Raw genomic sequence first — 16521 nt, 5'->3', positions numbered from 1 at the left:
CACAATTCATTGATCAAAAGATTTAAACATTCAACTCAATAAGTCACCACCAATGATGACCAGGTTGTAATCAGGGCAGACAATGTCCCTAGGGGAAGCATGCGCGGAGAATATATGTCTAAATCCCTAACTGGTGTTTAACTGTTTACACACTGTTGGTCTTTACTTTCACTGACAGTTTCAACTCTAACGGTGTTTAGTATCATTGTCTCTTTTTACACTGTTGGTCTTCACTTCTCTTTATCTTTCCTGGTACAAATAAAGCCCATGATGCCCCACAATATCCAACGATCCTGTAGCAAAGTCAAGATTCCTAACATCATCAAAGCGACAGGTCAAGCTCATCCTAACTAAATTATCTTCTTCAAGAACTTTTGTTCCTTCATGATGATGTAAAGAGAAGAAGATAACCATACCTTAAGAGATTTTTCACCACCAGTATGTTGTGAATGAGTGCAAAAAAATTAACAATAAACACCTTCTTTAGATTCAACTCAATTAAAAACTCCTGTACGTTCATCTAAATGATGCTATCATTGCTTATGGTGGTATAAATACTAAGAATGGTGAGGAGATTTGACAAAGATACATGTGTAAGAAGACTCTAAATGCTATCACGTATGATAAGCAATATGGCAGGCCTAATATAGCAGGCCCAATCTCTTCATCATCTTCATCTGCAATCAAGGATGGAAGTAGATCTAAACTGAGTTTATCAAAACCAAACTCCAACAGAGAGATATGGCATCATCCATGAACTGATTAAACTGGTCAGTAGGAAGAATGGTGGTGTCTTTTGGGAAACAAGATGCAACTTGCACACAGTTGAGTAGCAAAAATGTGGGTTTACTCATGCTCACTTCTTGGTATGGTTGAAGGAAAAGATTCATGCAAGTGAGATTGATACGTTTATCAGTGCTGAGCTACCTGGCACTGATCACGTTGTTTACTATCCAGTTGAATTCATGAATACTCGAATACCTATCATTCCAACTGACACAGCCCTTGAATTTAAGAGATTCCAATTTTCCATCCAACTCAGTTTTTTTCAATGTGCTCCAAAGGCAATCCATAAAGGTGGTTAGACTGAATTTGACTACTCCTTGTTTTTCTCATGAGCAGCTTTATATTGGGTGCTCTCGTGTAGGCAATGGAAAACTTTTACACCACTTTGACGAGAAACATTATTTTCAAAAAAGCTCTTTCATGTATCTGTTTCATGTTTACTATTATTGTTTATGTATTTATATGTTTTGTAAAAATTACTAGTTCACATTAAGACATTTAAAACTGGGATGTGTTTTAAAAATTATTCACTATAAGACAAGCGAAACTGGATTGTGTTGTAAAAATTACTAGTTCAGATTAATACGAGTAAAACTGGATTGTGTTGTAAAAATTACTGGTTGACATTTAGACAAGTAAAACTGGGATGTGCTGTAATTTTTTCACTATAAGGCAAATAAACCTGGGATGTGTTCTAAACATTATTCACTACAAGGTAAGTAAAGCTGGGCTCTGTTTTAAAATACTATTAATTCACATTAAGACAAGTAAAACTGGGCTGTGTTGCAAAAATTATTCTTTATAAGATAAGTAAAATTTGGGTTGTGTCTAAAAATTACCAGTTGACATTAAGTAAAGTGGATTTGTATCGAAAAATTCATTATTCGCAATATAGTCACTTAAACTCAGCTTCACGGTAATATTTATCAATTCATATTAAATCTTATTAATAATATATCTTATCAAACCTTGTTAAAATCAGCAAGACAGAGCTAGTAATATCCAGTTAGTTAGAACTGACAATGTAATATTATATTACTTATACTAACACTTAGAGTGAATTGACGTAATGACAATCTATTTCACAGCATTATAAATACAGTCCTTTAAGCTGTGAGATTAATGTTACAAATAATATTTTACAGTATATAATTTTGTTTTCGATGTATTTTACGCAATTGTGTATATAATTGTGGAATTTCCAAGTAATAATGTAAGATTGATGAATTGTGGATATTATAGATGTATTAGATATAAACATGATTGGCCTAATATTGTATGTTTTGTGCACAATTATTACGTTTAAAACAGCTATTTCAACTACCAATACGACGCAGAAAGCCTAGTTGATTTGCGCTATAAAACACCAAACCAACCAAATACTAATATACCAGTCCCTGTATCCAAAAACAACAATATATTGAAATCGAACTGCTTACACTAAATACAACGACACTTTTTTTTTTGTAACAACAATATAAATAATTAAAGTTCAGGAAAAACCATGTTTTTAAAAACTTACACAGGTTGTAAATAGTAAAACCTTTTATAACCAAAGTGGCGTATGAATTGTCCTTTTATGTGTATCATTGGTCCTGAAGATCAGTATTTGTATATAAACATTCTCTGTTATTTCATCACATTGTAAAAGTTCTTGTTGTACCTGTAATGAATCATTAATTTCCACCATCAGATCGCCACGTGGGAAGGCCATGTGCACAGTTTTCAAACAATAATTAAGTTCGAAAAATCGGATCTGATTTGTTTTCGTAATCTATCGGCCTGTTTGAAAAGGCTGAGTTTCCATAAGTTAATTTTCTTGAGTAACAGTCATTACCACTGTCATATACACCTCTTGCAAAATGAACAAACATAAAACTGTATCATAAGTAGTTGCCCCAGCATGGCCTGCCTGGTGGTTAAGGCACTCGACTCATAATCTGAGGGTCGCGGGTTCGAATCCCGGTCGCACCAAACTTGCTCGCCCTTTCAGCCGTGGGGACGTTATATGTTATGGTCAATCCTACTTTCGTTGGTAAAAGAGTAGCCCAAGAGTTGGCGTTAGATGGTGATGACTAGCTGCCCTCTCTCTAATCTTACACTGCTAAATTAGGATAGACTGGATAGACTAGAGAAAACAGAGGTAGTCAGCACCATCCGCCGCTAGCTCTTGGACTGATGTTTTTTTACTAACAAAAAATGGGAGTGACCGTCACGTTATATCGCTCCACGACTGAAAAGGTGAACGTCAATGATGATAGGATTCGAACACTTACCCTATAAATTGCGAATCAAGCGGTCTAGACATGCCGTGCCCTTGCTGTCTTTTAGCAAACACGTAAACATACGCGAATCAGACGTAAAATGTAAAAAGAAAGTGAATCTCTGTCATATTGAACGTATTTCTTTATCAGTGTTTACTGACGTTAAATATACATACATAAGATCTAGTGCAGCGATTGAAGTGAATGCGCGTGGAGTAAGAAAAAGTGACCAGTGATTCTTACGTTTTATCACTCCAGAATCTTTCTGCCTTGTAATAGATTTTTAAGCTGTTTACTTATAAAAGCCACCCTCTTTTAGACATGTTTCATTCATATATTTTTCTCAGTTTAATAAACAAGAATTTCTTCAGACAATATCTGCGATCTATCAAACAGTACAACAAATTTTGTTTAAACAAAGATTTATCAACTCACTTCATTATGGATAGTAATAGCAGTCAAAGAGGCAAATAAGAAAATATGAAATAGAATATCATCACGTGACAAAATCCCGTGTAGACAGGGCTGAAACTGTGACGTACCGTACTTACTACACCACCTCGATGACACAGCGGTATGTGTGCGGACTTTTTGTTTGTTAGTTTTCAATTTCGCGCAAAGCTTCACGAAGACTATTTGTGCTAACCGTCCCTAATTTAGCAGTGTAAGATTAGAGGGAAGGCAGCTAGTCATCACCACCCACTACCAATTCTTAGGTTACTCTTTTTTACCAAGGAATAGTAGGATTGACCGATACTTATAACGCTCCTAGGACTGAAAGGGTGATCATGTTTGGTACAACGGGATTCGAACTCGTGACCCTTAGAGTAGGAATCGAGCACTTTGACCACCTGGTCATACTGCGTTCTTCTGCGGAATTATACCACTAGAAACCAGGTTTTGATATCCGTGGAGGGCAGAACACAAATAACTCTTTGTGTAGCTTTGTGCTTAATTCAAAATAACAAAATAAAAAATAACTTAATAACAGAGAAACAAAAACTTACAAAACCGGTATTTGAGGAATATTTGACGTTCTCGACAGTTCTTTTTTAATAAAAGGGAAATAGATCAATAGGTTGTTAATAATTATGCTGGATAATGTTGAAGGAACTTCTTTCTTCTTCAGGTTTTGAAATATCTTTAATTTTGAATCCATCCTTACCCATGGCCCGTTAGTTCACAGCGAAATACCAGCTGAGAAGCATGGCTAAAGGTAAGGCGTGCGGTTGTGGTTACAACAAGGTATTTCACCTATTCTCCAGACTTCTATCAGATCCCAAGAAGAATCGAGAAAAAAATTAAATAAAAATGACAGTTTTATATACCACGGAAACAAGGCACAACATCAAAACATTTCCTTCAGAGAAAACATCTTATGTGTGCGAAACGTCAATAATAAAAAGAGCTGTGCCAATTATTTTAAAACATTACAGAGGAAGAATAAGTGATAAAGAACGTATCTTAAATTATCAGTATTATGTTTATAAAATCGTTTGAAATACGTGTGTACAACTGTTTTACTCTATAGATCAGGACATGACCAGAACTTTGTGACAAATGAAGAATGCACATTTCACTTCTTAAATTTCAGAAAGGACCAATGTATTACCATGTTCCCTTGTGGTAAGTAAGCAACAATATTAGTTTTGCGTTTTTGGTATTTTATTTAAAATAGAACGTCGTTCATTCAAATTTCTTCAATCATACGAGGAGAAATAAGTGAGTAAAATGACAACGTTTGTACGTCACAAGACGAAGTGCAACCTTAAATGTAGAGTAACCTAAGATCACGCGACCGTAAATACTCCCTTATTTCATCTGCGTTTTCGTTTTGCTTTGTTTTAGCACAAAGGTACGCAATGGTCTACAATTTAGGGCGTATAACAATTTAACATACAATAAATGTATGTTAGAGGAGAGTTCACTTTAAAAAGACCAAAGAAATAAACGTTCATAAGAGTTGCATTTCAATTTTTTTATTTTTTTGTTTGGCAAACGGAATTGCTATGGTTTTAGTTTCTTCAGCCATTTTATATATGTAAAAACGGTTGGTATGAGTAGAGAAAGCACTATGTAGAGGAGCGAACAACGTTTTGACCTTCTCGGTCATGGTCAGGTTCATTGCATATATATTTTTCTCTACAAGTGGGTTTTCTCGTCATCACGAATTATTACTACAGCCGTTTTCTTCATGAAATATTCGTTGACCTCCGGATGTGACCAACAGCTTGTGAACTTCAGGGATGTAACTCTTTCTGAATTTCACATAATTATTTTTTCTACATAGAAACTAGTAATATTCCCTGATTCGTAGTGATAACTTGATATGTATTTAAGAGTTTTCTATCTTAGCTATAGTTTTTACTTCGCGAATAAAGACGTGACTTCTGATTGGCTAAAAGTATACTGCTCTGGAGACCATTGCGGTCGTAAACGCTTTGGTAGACGATTCTTTTTCTCTTCATGAAGAATCCTGAATACTTCTTTCTTCAACATGTTTTGTTTATTTGATGATAAGTTAACCACGAATCAATATAAACTCCTTCTTTGACCTGCAAACTACTGCTACCTATGTTATGTCAACATCGCCCCCTAAATCTCTTTTAAGCAATAGCAACATTTATCTCTATCGTACATCTACTGTATTCTATAAAATGGCGGTATTTTTCTCCAAGCATCCTTTCAAACAATAGGAATTTTATCTTCACTATGTGACTTTGTGTTTCTCATGATAATGTGAACTTCTGAATAAGCCATTTCTGAATCAACATACATTTCTGCCTCCATTTTAAAAAAATAATCTAAAGTGTAATAACATCACTCAATGAATCGTTCTAATGATATATTTCTTATTATAGAAAGAACATAGAACAATACTTATCGTTTCCAACTAGTAAGGATATCAAACTTTTGATCCAGATTTGTATTTGTTTTTATGCTAGAATTATTCTAGAATTCTGTTAATTTGTAAGTATATTCCATCGCATGTATTTATATATTAGGCTTAACGTGCATCTCGTTTATATATATTTCATATTTATTTTTTAATAATGTCAAGTTGTTTTGTGGTTGTATAATACCATTTAATAAATTCGCGGCACTGGTTGAACCCCTGAACAAAATATCCTGTTCATATATCGACTTGAATTATTTCATTCTTACCTGTTACGTTTACTTTTATCAAGTTTTCAAGATCCTCCATTGTACAAAATATTCGATTCTGAGAAGAAATAGATTTTATTGAAGTTTGAAGCCTTGGTTTTCTAAATACATAAAACAATGCATCAGTTCGTTTGTCCAATACAGTTTCTCGCAACCTGTTAGTAGGAGTTATCAGTCAATAATGTTTATCTGCATGTGAATCTTTGAAAGAAAAACAACATAAGATGGAAGACAAGAGGTAGTTTATTTAATAATAAAAAAACAGCTCAATAACTGGAAAACAATCCTGTAGATTACTTACTTAATAAATCAATAGAGCTTACAGGCACAGAGAAATTACAGGAAGATGCTAGTTTGCTTAATAATTTCGTAGAACTCACAAGCACAGACAAATTTCAGGGCGTTGTAAGCAGAACAAATAACATTACAGTTGGGCAAGTTGAACTTGTAAGGGTAACAAGGGGTCATTTATTTAATATCTAATAAAAACTCACAGACATAGTATTTTTTTACATCTACAACATAAATAGTGTATCAATACAGGTGTCCCTAGTTTTCAGTTGATAAACTAGAGAGATAGAAACTAATCAACAACTTCCACTACCAATTCTTGGACTACTAATATCCGACTGAACAGTGAGATTCGACAGTTGCTCACCTAGAGCACACAGATCTCAAGACTACGGAGTGCATTTTTAAGAATTGCTTTCGAAATTCGCGCAAAGTTGCACGAGGGCTATCTACTCTAGCCGTTCCTAACTTAACAGTGTAAGACTAGAAGGAAAGCAGCTAGTCATCACCGCCCACCGACAACTCTTGGGCTGCTCTTTTACCAACGAAGAGTGGGATTGACCGTCACATTATAAAGCTCACACGGCTGAAAGGGCGAGCATGTTTGGTGTGACGGGGACTCAAACCCGTGTCCCTCTGATTACGCGTCGTGTACCTTAACCAACTGGCCAATCATTTTTAAGAAACCAAACGCTGACTATGAATTTTTGGGTTTACAGTCCGGGCATGATAACTATGGGCAACGACCGATTTTTTGATATATTTTTTTGTATTCAAACAATGTCTGTGAATATTGTTGTTGTTTTACAGAGATATGGGTTATTCTGGAAGAACGTTTGGAAGAAATCGTTTATTCGAGTAATATGGAGCGAACAAATTTAGATAAATGTACCTTAAGTTGAAACATGATAGTTACAAAAAAACAAACTAAACAGAGATACATGTAGAAGTAAAAAGGAAAATTATATTAAGAAAAAAACTCGAATTAATTAAACTCTTGAAATATAAAGTTTCATAAAAACGATAATAATTGGTTTGGTCACCAATGATATTAGGTTTCATCAGGAATGCTTATATTAGTAACATCTAGGTCATGCTACTTAGTTTCCCAACTTATTGCAATTGTTTTAATCAATACGTTCGTCAGGCAAGAGCAAGTCGGAGATATAGTGAAAATAAGAAAATTGTTCCATAGAGAACTTATTACTTTTAATATTCGCTCTTCGTTGAATTTTGCTAACCATTTCTAATTTTCAATTGATACGGCAGAGGGAGACAACAACTTCACACTTCTAACGTAAGGGCAACTCTGATCGAATGGTCTAATTTTACTCTGACTCTTACAATACACACATCAAAAACGTGGTGCGGCGTATGAGTCTCATTTTGTTCTTATTATTACTTCATTTTTTATCGTGTTAAAATTATTCATCTTAGGAAAAATACAAATATCAAACCATTTACTCGTATTTATTTAAATGTTATCAAACGTTGAAAAGTGGAGAATTCTTTGTAAATTCACTAAGTTTCTCAAATGTAAACTGTTATAAAAATAAGTTATTAAAAATTATATTTATACAATATAAACAAACTGAAATTGTTGATTCTGTTTTATTTATTTGTTATTTTGTTTTTTAAGCTACAAAACTTACGCTCGTCACTTTACAAGATAATCACTTTATTGCACAACTACAAGTTATGTTACAGAACTGAGACATGAGAATTGAATAGAAATTAAAACTAATGACCACAGTTTAGTGTTAAAAAACAGAAACTATTGAGCGATAAGAACAGCATCAAATTATGAAACTTCTTAGAAATAGAAATAAGATAAATCTGTAAAGTTCTTTACACCCCAACCACAACATACAGGAAATGAATACATTTTGTACACAAAACCTTTTACAACAAGATCACGAAACAGGTTCGCTTATGTACATGAATATGAGAGGTTTCTTTACAAATGGCACGTTGGAAGTGAGGTAAAGATATTCCTTATGTCGAAAAGCGCCACCTACCGGTTACTGATGTCGTGTCTAACTGTGTAAGGTGACGCTACCTTTTGTGGGGTAGGTGTACGAAGAATAAGAAAATACAAATTTATTTCATTTGGTGAACTTCATGAGCGTGTTTAGAAACTAAATTAATTCCCAGCAAAGCTTGCTCTTGTGGTAAAAAAAAAAGCATTTCATCTGCTAAATTGAGTAATAAATCTAGAAAATATTGAGCCTTTTCGTATTTCATAACTTATAATGGTGAAATAATTGATTTATTTTATAATTTATTTACTCTATAACAGTTACAGGTAATGTCGTTTTATTTTATATATATAGTTTTAATTTGCAGTTTGCGAAACTCATACCAGACTAGAAAATAAATTTTACACACATACACACACACCATATATATGTGTGTGTGTGTGTGTTCAAATTACAGCGTAACCAACGACAATAACGAAGTTATTTTGTCCTGAAGAAACGACATCATCATACTGACATAGATAAACAAAAAAGTTTGATGTTATAACCTTGGCAACAGAGAACATCAATTAGCTATAAACATTACCCTAAATACACCATAAATATAGAAACGGTTGAGCACGAAAATATACAGGCGACATTTGTCTCCCAAACGTTACCCATTTGGAGTGGTTATTTATAAGGAAAAATAAAGAAGAGGGACATTCTACGGAGTTTTCTTTGAGTCTTCCGTGATGAAACCGACTTCTAAAGATCCTTCCAGTAACTTTCATTTCTTTTCCTTACATGATGTTTCAGCCCCATTTACAACGGCTGTCCCTTTATGTAGCACATATCCTTCACCGAACAAATGTTTTATTATGTATCTCTTGAAGAAGCCTCATACAGTGTACACCTCCACGAAGTGTCTCTTCAGCTTGGCTAGGTCGCAAGAACATCCGAGTCAATTTTCAGAAAATAGAAACATGCAATTCAACCCTAAACCTGCTGCTTCACGGAATCAAAAGATGGCCAAAAGTGCTGAGATCAAAACACAATCACAAAGGGAACATAAAGAATAGAGTTGATTCGGATAAAATCTTTGATGGCAAAATCTGAGGTTTGCTAGATAAGCCTAGCTTGTCTCTTCAGTCACTTGTGTGCGAAGTTTACCACGGCGGCCTGAGGAGTGGGGATGTATGTATACTGTTCTGGTCATTTAGCTGAAGAAACTATTGAACTGCCATAGGACTGTCCGTTGCAAGTGGGCAAAGCAAAGGGGTTCATGGTAGCAAAAGGGGAAGAAACAATTCCACCCATTCCTGAAAAATAATAAAATAAGAAACTTTAAATATATATATAGACACAGAGAGTTTGGTTTGTTGTTAAACGCAAATCCACATAATGAGGTGCCTGCACTGTACTCACTACGAGCATCAAAACCTATTTTATAAAGGCCTGAGCCCTCAGACTTACTACTGAGCTTGAGAAAGAAGAGAAGAAACACAATATTTTAAATTGAAACAATTAATATCTATTTACTATTTATTCGAAACAGCCTTATATATATGTCTCATAAGTTCAAAGTGCACATGTGGTTGCAATGTGCAGTTCAGTATATAATTCCAAATATTGTAACAAGTTCTTGCCAATAAACTGGTAAATATTTATGTACTTTGGTGGTATATAGTTTCATACTATTCTTTCCTCCCAATTAAACATCTTATTTTGCTTTTGTCTTGGCCCTTAGGTTGTATATTTTGGAAATGTTAATGACTATGTAGTCAGATTACGTTACTGTTGTTAAATCTAAGTTATGTTTGTTGGTATTGATTAAGACAATGGGTATGGCAACTGTAACGTTTTTATGCATCCAGATAAACTGATACATCACATTTCCGTTGGACATTATAACAATTATAGCATTACTATGCGTCGGTATTGGTTAAGTTGAAAGATAGGGGCAAGAGATAAAACAACTTCAGAATCATCATCTGATCGGACTATCTTAAAAAAAAAAAAAGATTTGGTAACTGTAGTATCGCCGTGTCGACGTCGATTGATAACAGATACCAATTATTTGTCGTTTATTAGGCTTCCATGTTCATAAAACTGTGTTCTTAATGTTAACAGTTAAAGGATTCTGGTTATTTTCCATTCACTGGACTTCATCTTCCGAGAATTGTGTTCAGGATAACAGCAACTTAATAACAGCGCAATAAATAATTTATTAGTTTGCAAACACTATTAAATGATTGATAATTTAGTTTTATCTTTTCCAATGACGAGTATAGATACGTTTACGTTTGGTAGGAAACTACATCGAACAGTCAAACAGAACTATTTGATGGTTAGAGGGACGTGTTCATATATCTTAAGTGAAAGTTATAAGAATAATGCTGGGTAATAACGTTGTCTGATCTTTCATGAAACACCTGGTGGCCACTGCATCAAAGATTTTCAGCAGAAAATTGGGGACAATTGGAGAGAATGCTTTAAGAGGAATTAAAAAAGAAATTTAAAAGAAAAATGAGTAAAATGGTAAAGTCAACGTAACATTGGAACCAAACAAAATTCACGTTCAACAGATAAATATAAAAATTCAGTATCAGTAAAATCACATTGCCCAATGAGAAAAAAACCACCAAACCAATAGGAAGAGAATGAAGAAAAGAGAAAAATGAAATACAAAAAATACCGAGCTAATAAAATTATATGCGGCTTACTATCAAAATTTTATTCATAAAGAGAGAATAAGATGAAATGAATTTTATATAATAGACATTGGAGCATAATAGTAAAAAGTACACTTCAACAACAGTAAGTAATACACGAAACACTCGTTCGTAGTCAAATATAACTATTTATACAAGACAAAGACTTTAAGTTCATATCATAGCGTCACATCTCAGTTAGTACAATGAAAGACTTTCTATGAAATAAATAGAAAGTGTGACACTTCTAACCACTCTCGCGATAATTAAATTAGTCATCTAAATAGGTCAGGTTAACGAACTGCTAAATCCAAGTTGACAGAATGTATTTTGTCAAAACTTTTACAGGTGTGATAAACCCTCGGATTGTCCCAGCACAGTTCAAGGTTAGATATTTGTTTAACAATAGTTTCCGTGATTATAGTTGGTATTTCTTCTCTGAAAATTGATAATTTTGTCATCTCTGAGATGACGTCTTTCTCTAGAATGTAGATAATTGTATATTGGTTGACATTAGCTCATGCATGCTTTATTACCATGTTGTTGTTCGTGTATTGTATTGTACACTGTCTCTAACAATTATTCAGTAATTGACAATTTTTTTGTTTTCTGTACAGTATTTTACTTGAATTTGTATACTGGAAAGAAATATTTATTCGTTTTTGTTAAGTATATATACTTAGGTGAGTTACAAATTCAAACACTTTTTCCTTCTAATAAACAATGTTAGACATGCACAAACAGAGAAACAACCTAGAACAATCTTTAAAATAATTTACAGAATTTTAATTGAAAATGTGCAAATAAAAAGCATACATTCAACGAAAAAAGTCACATATTTTTAGAATAATTTGTCTCTTTCTTCAAAATGGTGGAAATAGAAGAGTATTCTAAAAGTTTTCTCGTGCAAGAAGTAAAATATGTTTAACGAAAGTTACGGCTGAAGATACTTCATCAAACATTGAACTCTAAACTATAAAACTACGAATAATCCAAGACAATGAAGAAGTTGAGAGAAAAATGAGGAGTGTTGCTACAACAGAACAACATGACCATCCCATTGTTTGAACGTCCAAAAACCAAGAGAAGTGAATATATCAGTCATTGGTGCAGGAACAAGTCAAAGATGACATTAGTAAAAAAGCATGAAGCAGAGTGAACGAGAATGTATTCAATATTCAGACTGCTAGTGCATAATCATATGAATGAAAAAGAAAGAAATATTAGGTCTTGTCAAACATTACCTATACAACTTCTTCAGCAAAATTATGTAGTGGGACTTAAAGGTAGTGTGTGTTGAAAGCTATTGGAAGAATCTAAGGACACGTGACTGCAGCCAAGAATAAATTGAAGGAAAGAAAATTAAAGTTTTTGGATGTGGAAACTGATAGTAAACAGCATTAACGGATAAAGATGTATGGAAACTGATAGTAAACAGCATTAATGGATAAAGATGTATGAAAACTGATACCAAACATCATTAATGGATAAAGACGTATGAAAACTGATAGTAAACAGCATTAATGGATAAAGATGTATGAAAACTGATATCAAACATCATTAATGGATAAAGACGTATGGAAACTGATAGTAAACAGCATTAATGGATAAAGATGTATGGAAACTGATAGTAAACAGCATTAATGGATAAAGATGTATGAAAACTGATAGTAAACAGCATTAATGGATAAAGACGTATGAAAACAGATAGTAAACAGCATTAATGGATAAAGATGTATGGAAACTGACAGTAAACATCATTAATGGATAAAGACGTATGAAAACTGATAGTAAACAGCATTAATGGATAAAGATGTATGGAAAATGATAGCAAACATCATTAATGAATAAAGACGTATGAAAACTGATAGTAAACAGCATTAATGGATAAAGATGTATGAAAACTGATAGCAAACATCATTAATGGATAAAGACGTATGGAAATTGTTAGTAAACAGCATTAATGGATAAAGATGTATGAAAACTGATAGCAAACATCATTAATGGATAAAGACATATGAAAACTGATAGTAAACAGCATTAATGGATAAAGATGTATGGAAACTGATAGTAAACATCATTAATGGATAAAGACGTATGAAAACTGATAGCAAACATCATTAATGGATAAAGACGTATGAAAACTGATAGTAAACAGCATTAATGGACAAAGATGTATGGAAACTGATAGTAAACATCATTAATGGATAAAGACGCATGAAAACTGATAGTAAACAGCATTAATAGATAAAGATGTATGGAAACTAATAGTAAACAGCATTAATGGGGAAATAAAAAGTGGTATTCTGAAGAAATCAACGATTAGACGTTTGGATGTAGCAGTACCACTACACAATACAAGTTGACCACTTCACATTGTCATGACACAGCTCTTGAATACATAAAGATACTGTCTTTCCCTTGGGCTAATTCTCAACTAATGCCATCCTGACACCAGAGATATTGTTTAAAATCATGTTCCACTAACCGTGGTATGTATGATATCATTGATTCTTAACAGCAACTATGAATTTTTTTACGGAAGCTTCGTATAAAAAAAATGGACAAAGTACATTCCTAGGTTTCCCATGTTTCTTCCTTCCAGAATGATGAATGCAAACCTTGGACTGTTTGAAAGCCCAGTTATACGTTGTGGCCTCAACATGCCAGTCAAATTCTATATTGTGTTCCTGAGAGACAGTGGTAGTATTTGCCTTAGAAGAATCTTAATTAACGTGACATCTCTGATATCGATTATAGGCTTAGTAATCAATAAGACGTTGTGGACTCGTTGTGTAGAAGTTGCTGTTTGACTTCTTCTCTCAGAGCTTACAAACTTCACTGGAAAGGTGTTCTAAGTGTTTTAGTGCTTACATTGTGAGTTACAGACCTGGCGCTGGTGACTGACAACGTTAGCATATTGAAACTAATACCTCATCATCTTCAGTTAAGGTAACTCTAACTTCAATATATATTCACACTAGTACCCTTGTCTCTTTATTTGACTCAACTGTTACTGCAATATATATACATATATTGACACTAATACCTTAGCCTCTTCAGTCAACGTAACTTTTGCTTGGGTTATTAGGATGATAGCATGTGTATTCTGAACCCATTTTAGCATAAAAGTATAACCTACATATCTTTTTCTTTTTTCTTTTTTTTACTAAGCAACATGACATTAAAGCCATTGTTGGAACGCACTGTTATAAAAACACATTGGCTTTTCTGCATGTTAAAAGTTGTTGTTTAATGAATCACTTCTTTTCTATGTGGTTTTTCGCTAACTTACCACATTAACAAGATGCGCACGCATAGAAATAAGTAGTAATATCTAGGTGCACACCATCGTGATCCACTTAGTATGTTTCCAAAATTTTAGGTTTCTAGGTTCTTTCTACTTGGAACTATGGTGGTCACTATTCTTTTCTATGTGTTTTTTTTAATAGCTTACCTCCTAACAAGATTCACATGTGCATGCGCGCACGCACATGGATAAGTAATAATACCCAGCTGTACACTTTCAGGGTCCGCTTAATATTGGTGGAAAATTTCCGGTTTTTAGCTTTCCTTTTGAAGCTATGGCTGTTACACAATAGACAAAAGGGCAGGCGCGCATGAACACATACACGTGCCTGTCTATAATGTCTGGTTGTCTATTCGTAACATAGGGAATGACTTCTTTTCTCTGTGGTTTTTCACTAGTTTGCCTTATTAAAAAGATACGCACGCGCATGTACGCAATCACGTGCATAAGATAAGTAATAATACCCAGATGCACACCCCCATGGTCCATTTAGTAGGGGTGCAAAGTTTGATATTTCTAGGTTCTTTTCTCTTGTTATATATATATATTGACACTAGGACATTAGCTTCTTCAATTATCTTAATTTTAGAACAGTATATATACACACACACATTCACACTGATACTTTAGCTTATTCAGTTAATGTAACAGTACTACAGCATATATATTTATATATATTGACATTAATACCTCAGCTTTAGTTAACGTAACAGTTACTACAATATATGTATATTGACACTGGTACCTTAGCCTCCCCAGTTGACGAGACTTTTGTTGTAATACTGCTATTCCCTCAGGTTTTGAGCTAACATGACTAACGTTAGAATAAACACTGGTATTTCGACTATTTCAGCTCACGCTACTTATGTTACAATAAACATATTTTCGTTACGTCAGCTGACGTCACTCTGTTCAGTAGTGTTTCTGGGTTAAACCATTAATAAATTTATAGAAAACGTAAGAAAAAACAAACTGGTCGTAACATCTGTTAACATAATAAAATGTACCTGAAGATGTAAAATCGACAAGTTGTGTTCAAGCTATGAACTCACAAGAACTGAGTTTTATGTAATATAACCGATGTTCACGTGCATAAAAAAATAAACCTAGTGTAGCCATGAACACACCCGTAAAACACAAGCAATCCAATAATTCTTATTACTCACGTACGTTACGTTTGCATAATAATTGCATAAAATGTTACATGTAAAAAGAAGTGCCTGATATTGCTTTCGAAGGGCACGCCCTACCTAATGAGCGTGCTCTGATTTCCATGTTGTTACTGAGTTTTATGGAAAGGAAATAATAATCTTTTTTTTTCTTTCTTTTTTTAAATTTCCGGAGCTTTATTCGAGTAAGTAAACTATTACAGTTATGTAGGTAAAGAATAGAGATCCGTCTAACCAGCGTTTCTACATTTCGCGTTTTTTTTAATTATACTCAATGCATACTAACATTATTTTTATATTTAAATAATATAACTTAGATCAGTAAAACACTTTGTTTATTATTAAGCACGAAGCTACACGAAGCTATTAGTGTTGTGCCCACCACGGGTATCAAAACCTGATTTATAGTGTTATAAGCCTTCAAATTTACCGCTGAGCCACTGGTGGAGGGGCATCAATAAAAGAATCATTCCAATCATGATCTAAGCACTGACATTAATCATTCCAATCATGATCTAAGAATAACGCAATAAACAGCTTTAGAATATGGAAGGATGTTGGCTTATTGGCTTTTCTATGCAACGTAATTTATCAATTTTTATCTTGGACTACGATATAGTAAACCCATTTTCTCTCTGACTCGTTAGCACAAACTGTTTCAAACATGTTAAAGTGTTCAGTGGTAATATCTTCTTGGCAGCATAAGCAATGTATTGCAGGACAGTGCGATCAGTGTTGAGAATCACATTAGCACTAACTGTGCTTCAAAGGGGTATGGTAGTGATATCATTAACTCATTAACCGAAACATGTTAACAGAGTCATTAAGAAGCTCGTGGGTCAAAGGTTTGAACCTATTCTAGTT

At 33.8% G+C, this 16521-nt stretch overlaps 1 protein-coding gene across 2 annotated transcripts in view; it reads right to left on the bottom strand.

The window, feature by feature from the left end:
* Positions 1-8167: 8167 nt before the first annotated feature.
* Positions 8168-16521, bottom strand: part of LOC143257504 (transcription factor collier-like) — a 133263-nt gene continuing 124909 nt past the window's right edge. For both annotated transcript variants that reach the window (XM_076516278.1, XM_076516277.1), the window contains exon 14: positions 8168-9786. In XM_076516278.1, the coding sequence (XP_076372393.1) occupies positions 9680-9786 (107 nt within the window). In that variant the 3' untranslated portion in view covers positions 8168-9679. The remainder of the gene's footprint in view (positions 9787-16521) is intronic.

This window comes from Tachypleus tridentatus, chromosome 7, assembly GCF_004210375.1.
Source record: "Tachypleus tridentatus isolate NWPU-2018 chromosome 7, ASM421037v1, whole genome shotgun sequence".
NCBI classification, from domain to species: domain Eukaryota; kingdom Metazoa; phylum Arthropoda; class Merostomata; order Xiphosura; family Limulidae; genus Tachypleus; species Tachypleus tridentatus.
Note: the sequence above shows the minus strand (reverse complement) of the source record. Positions and strands in the feature narration are given on the sequence as shown.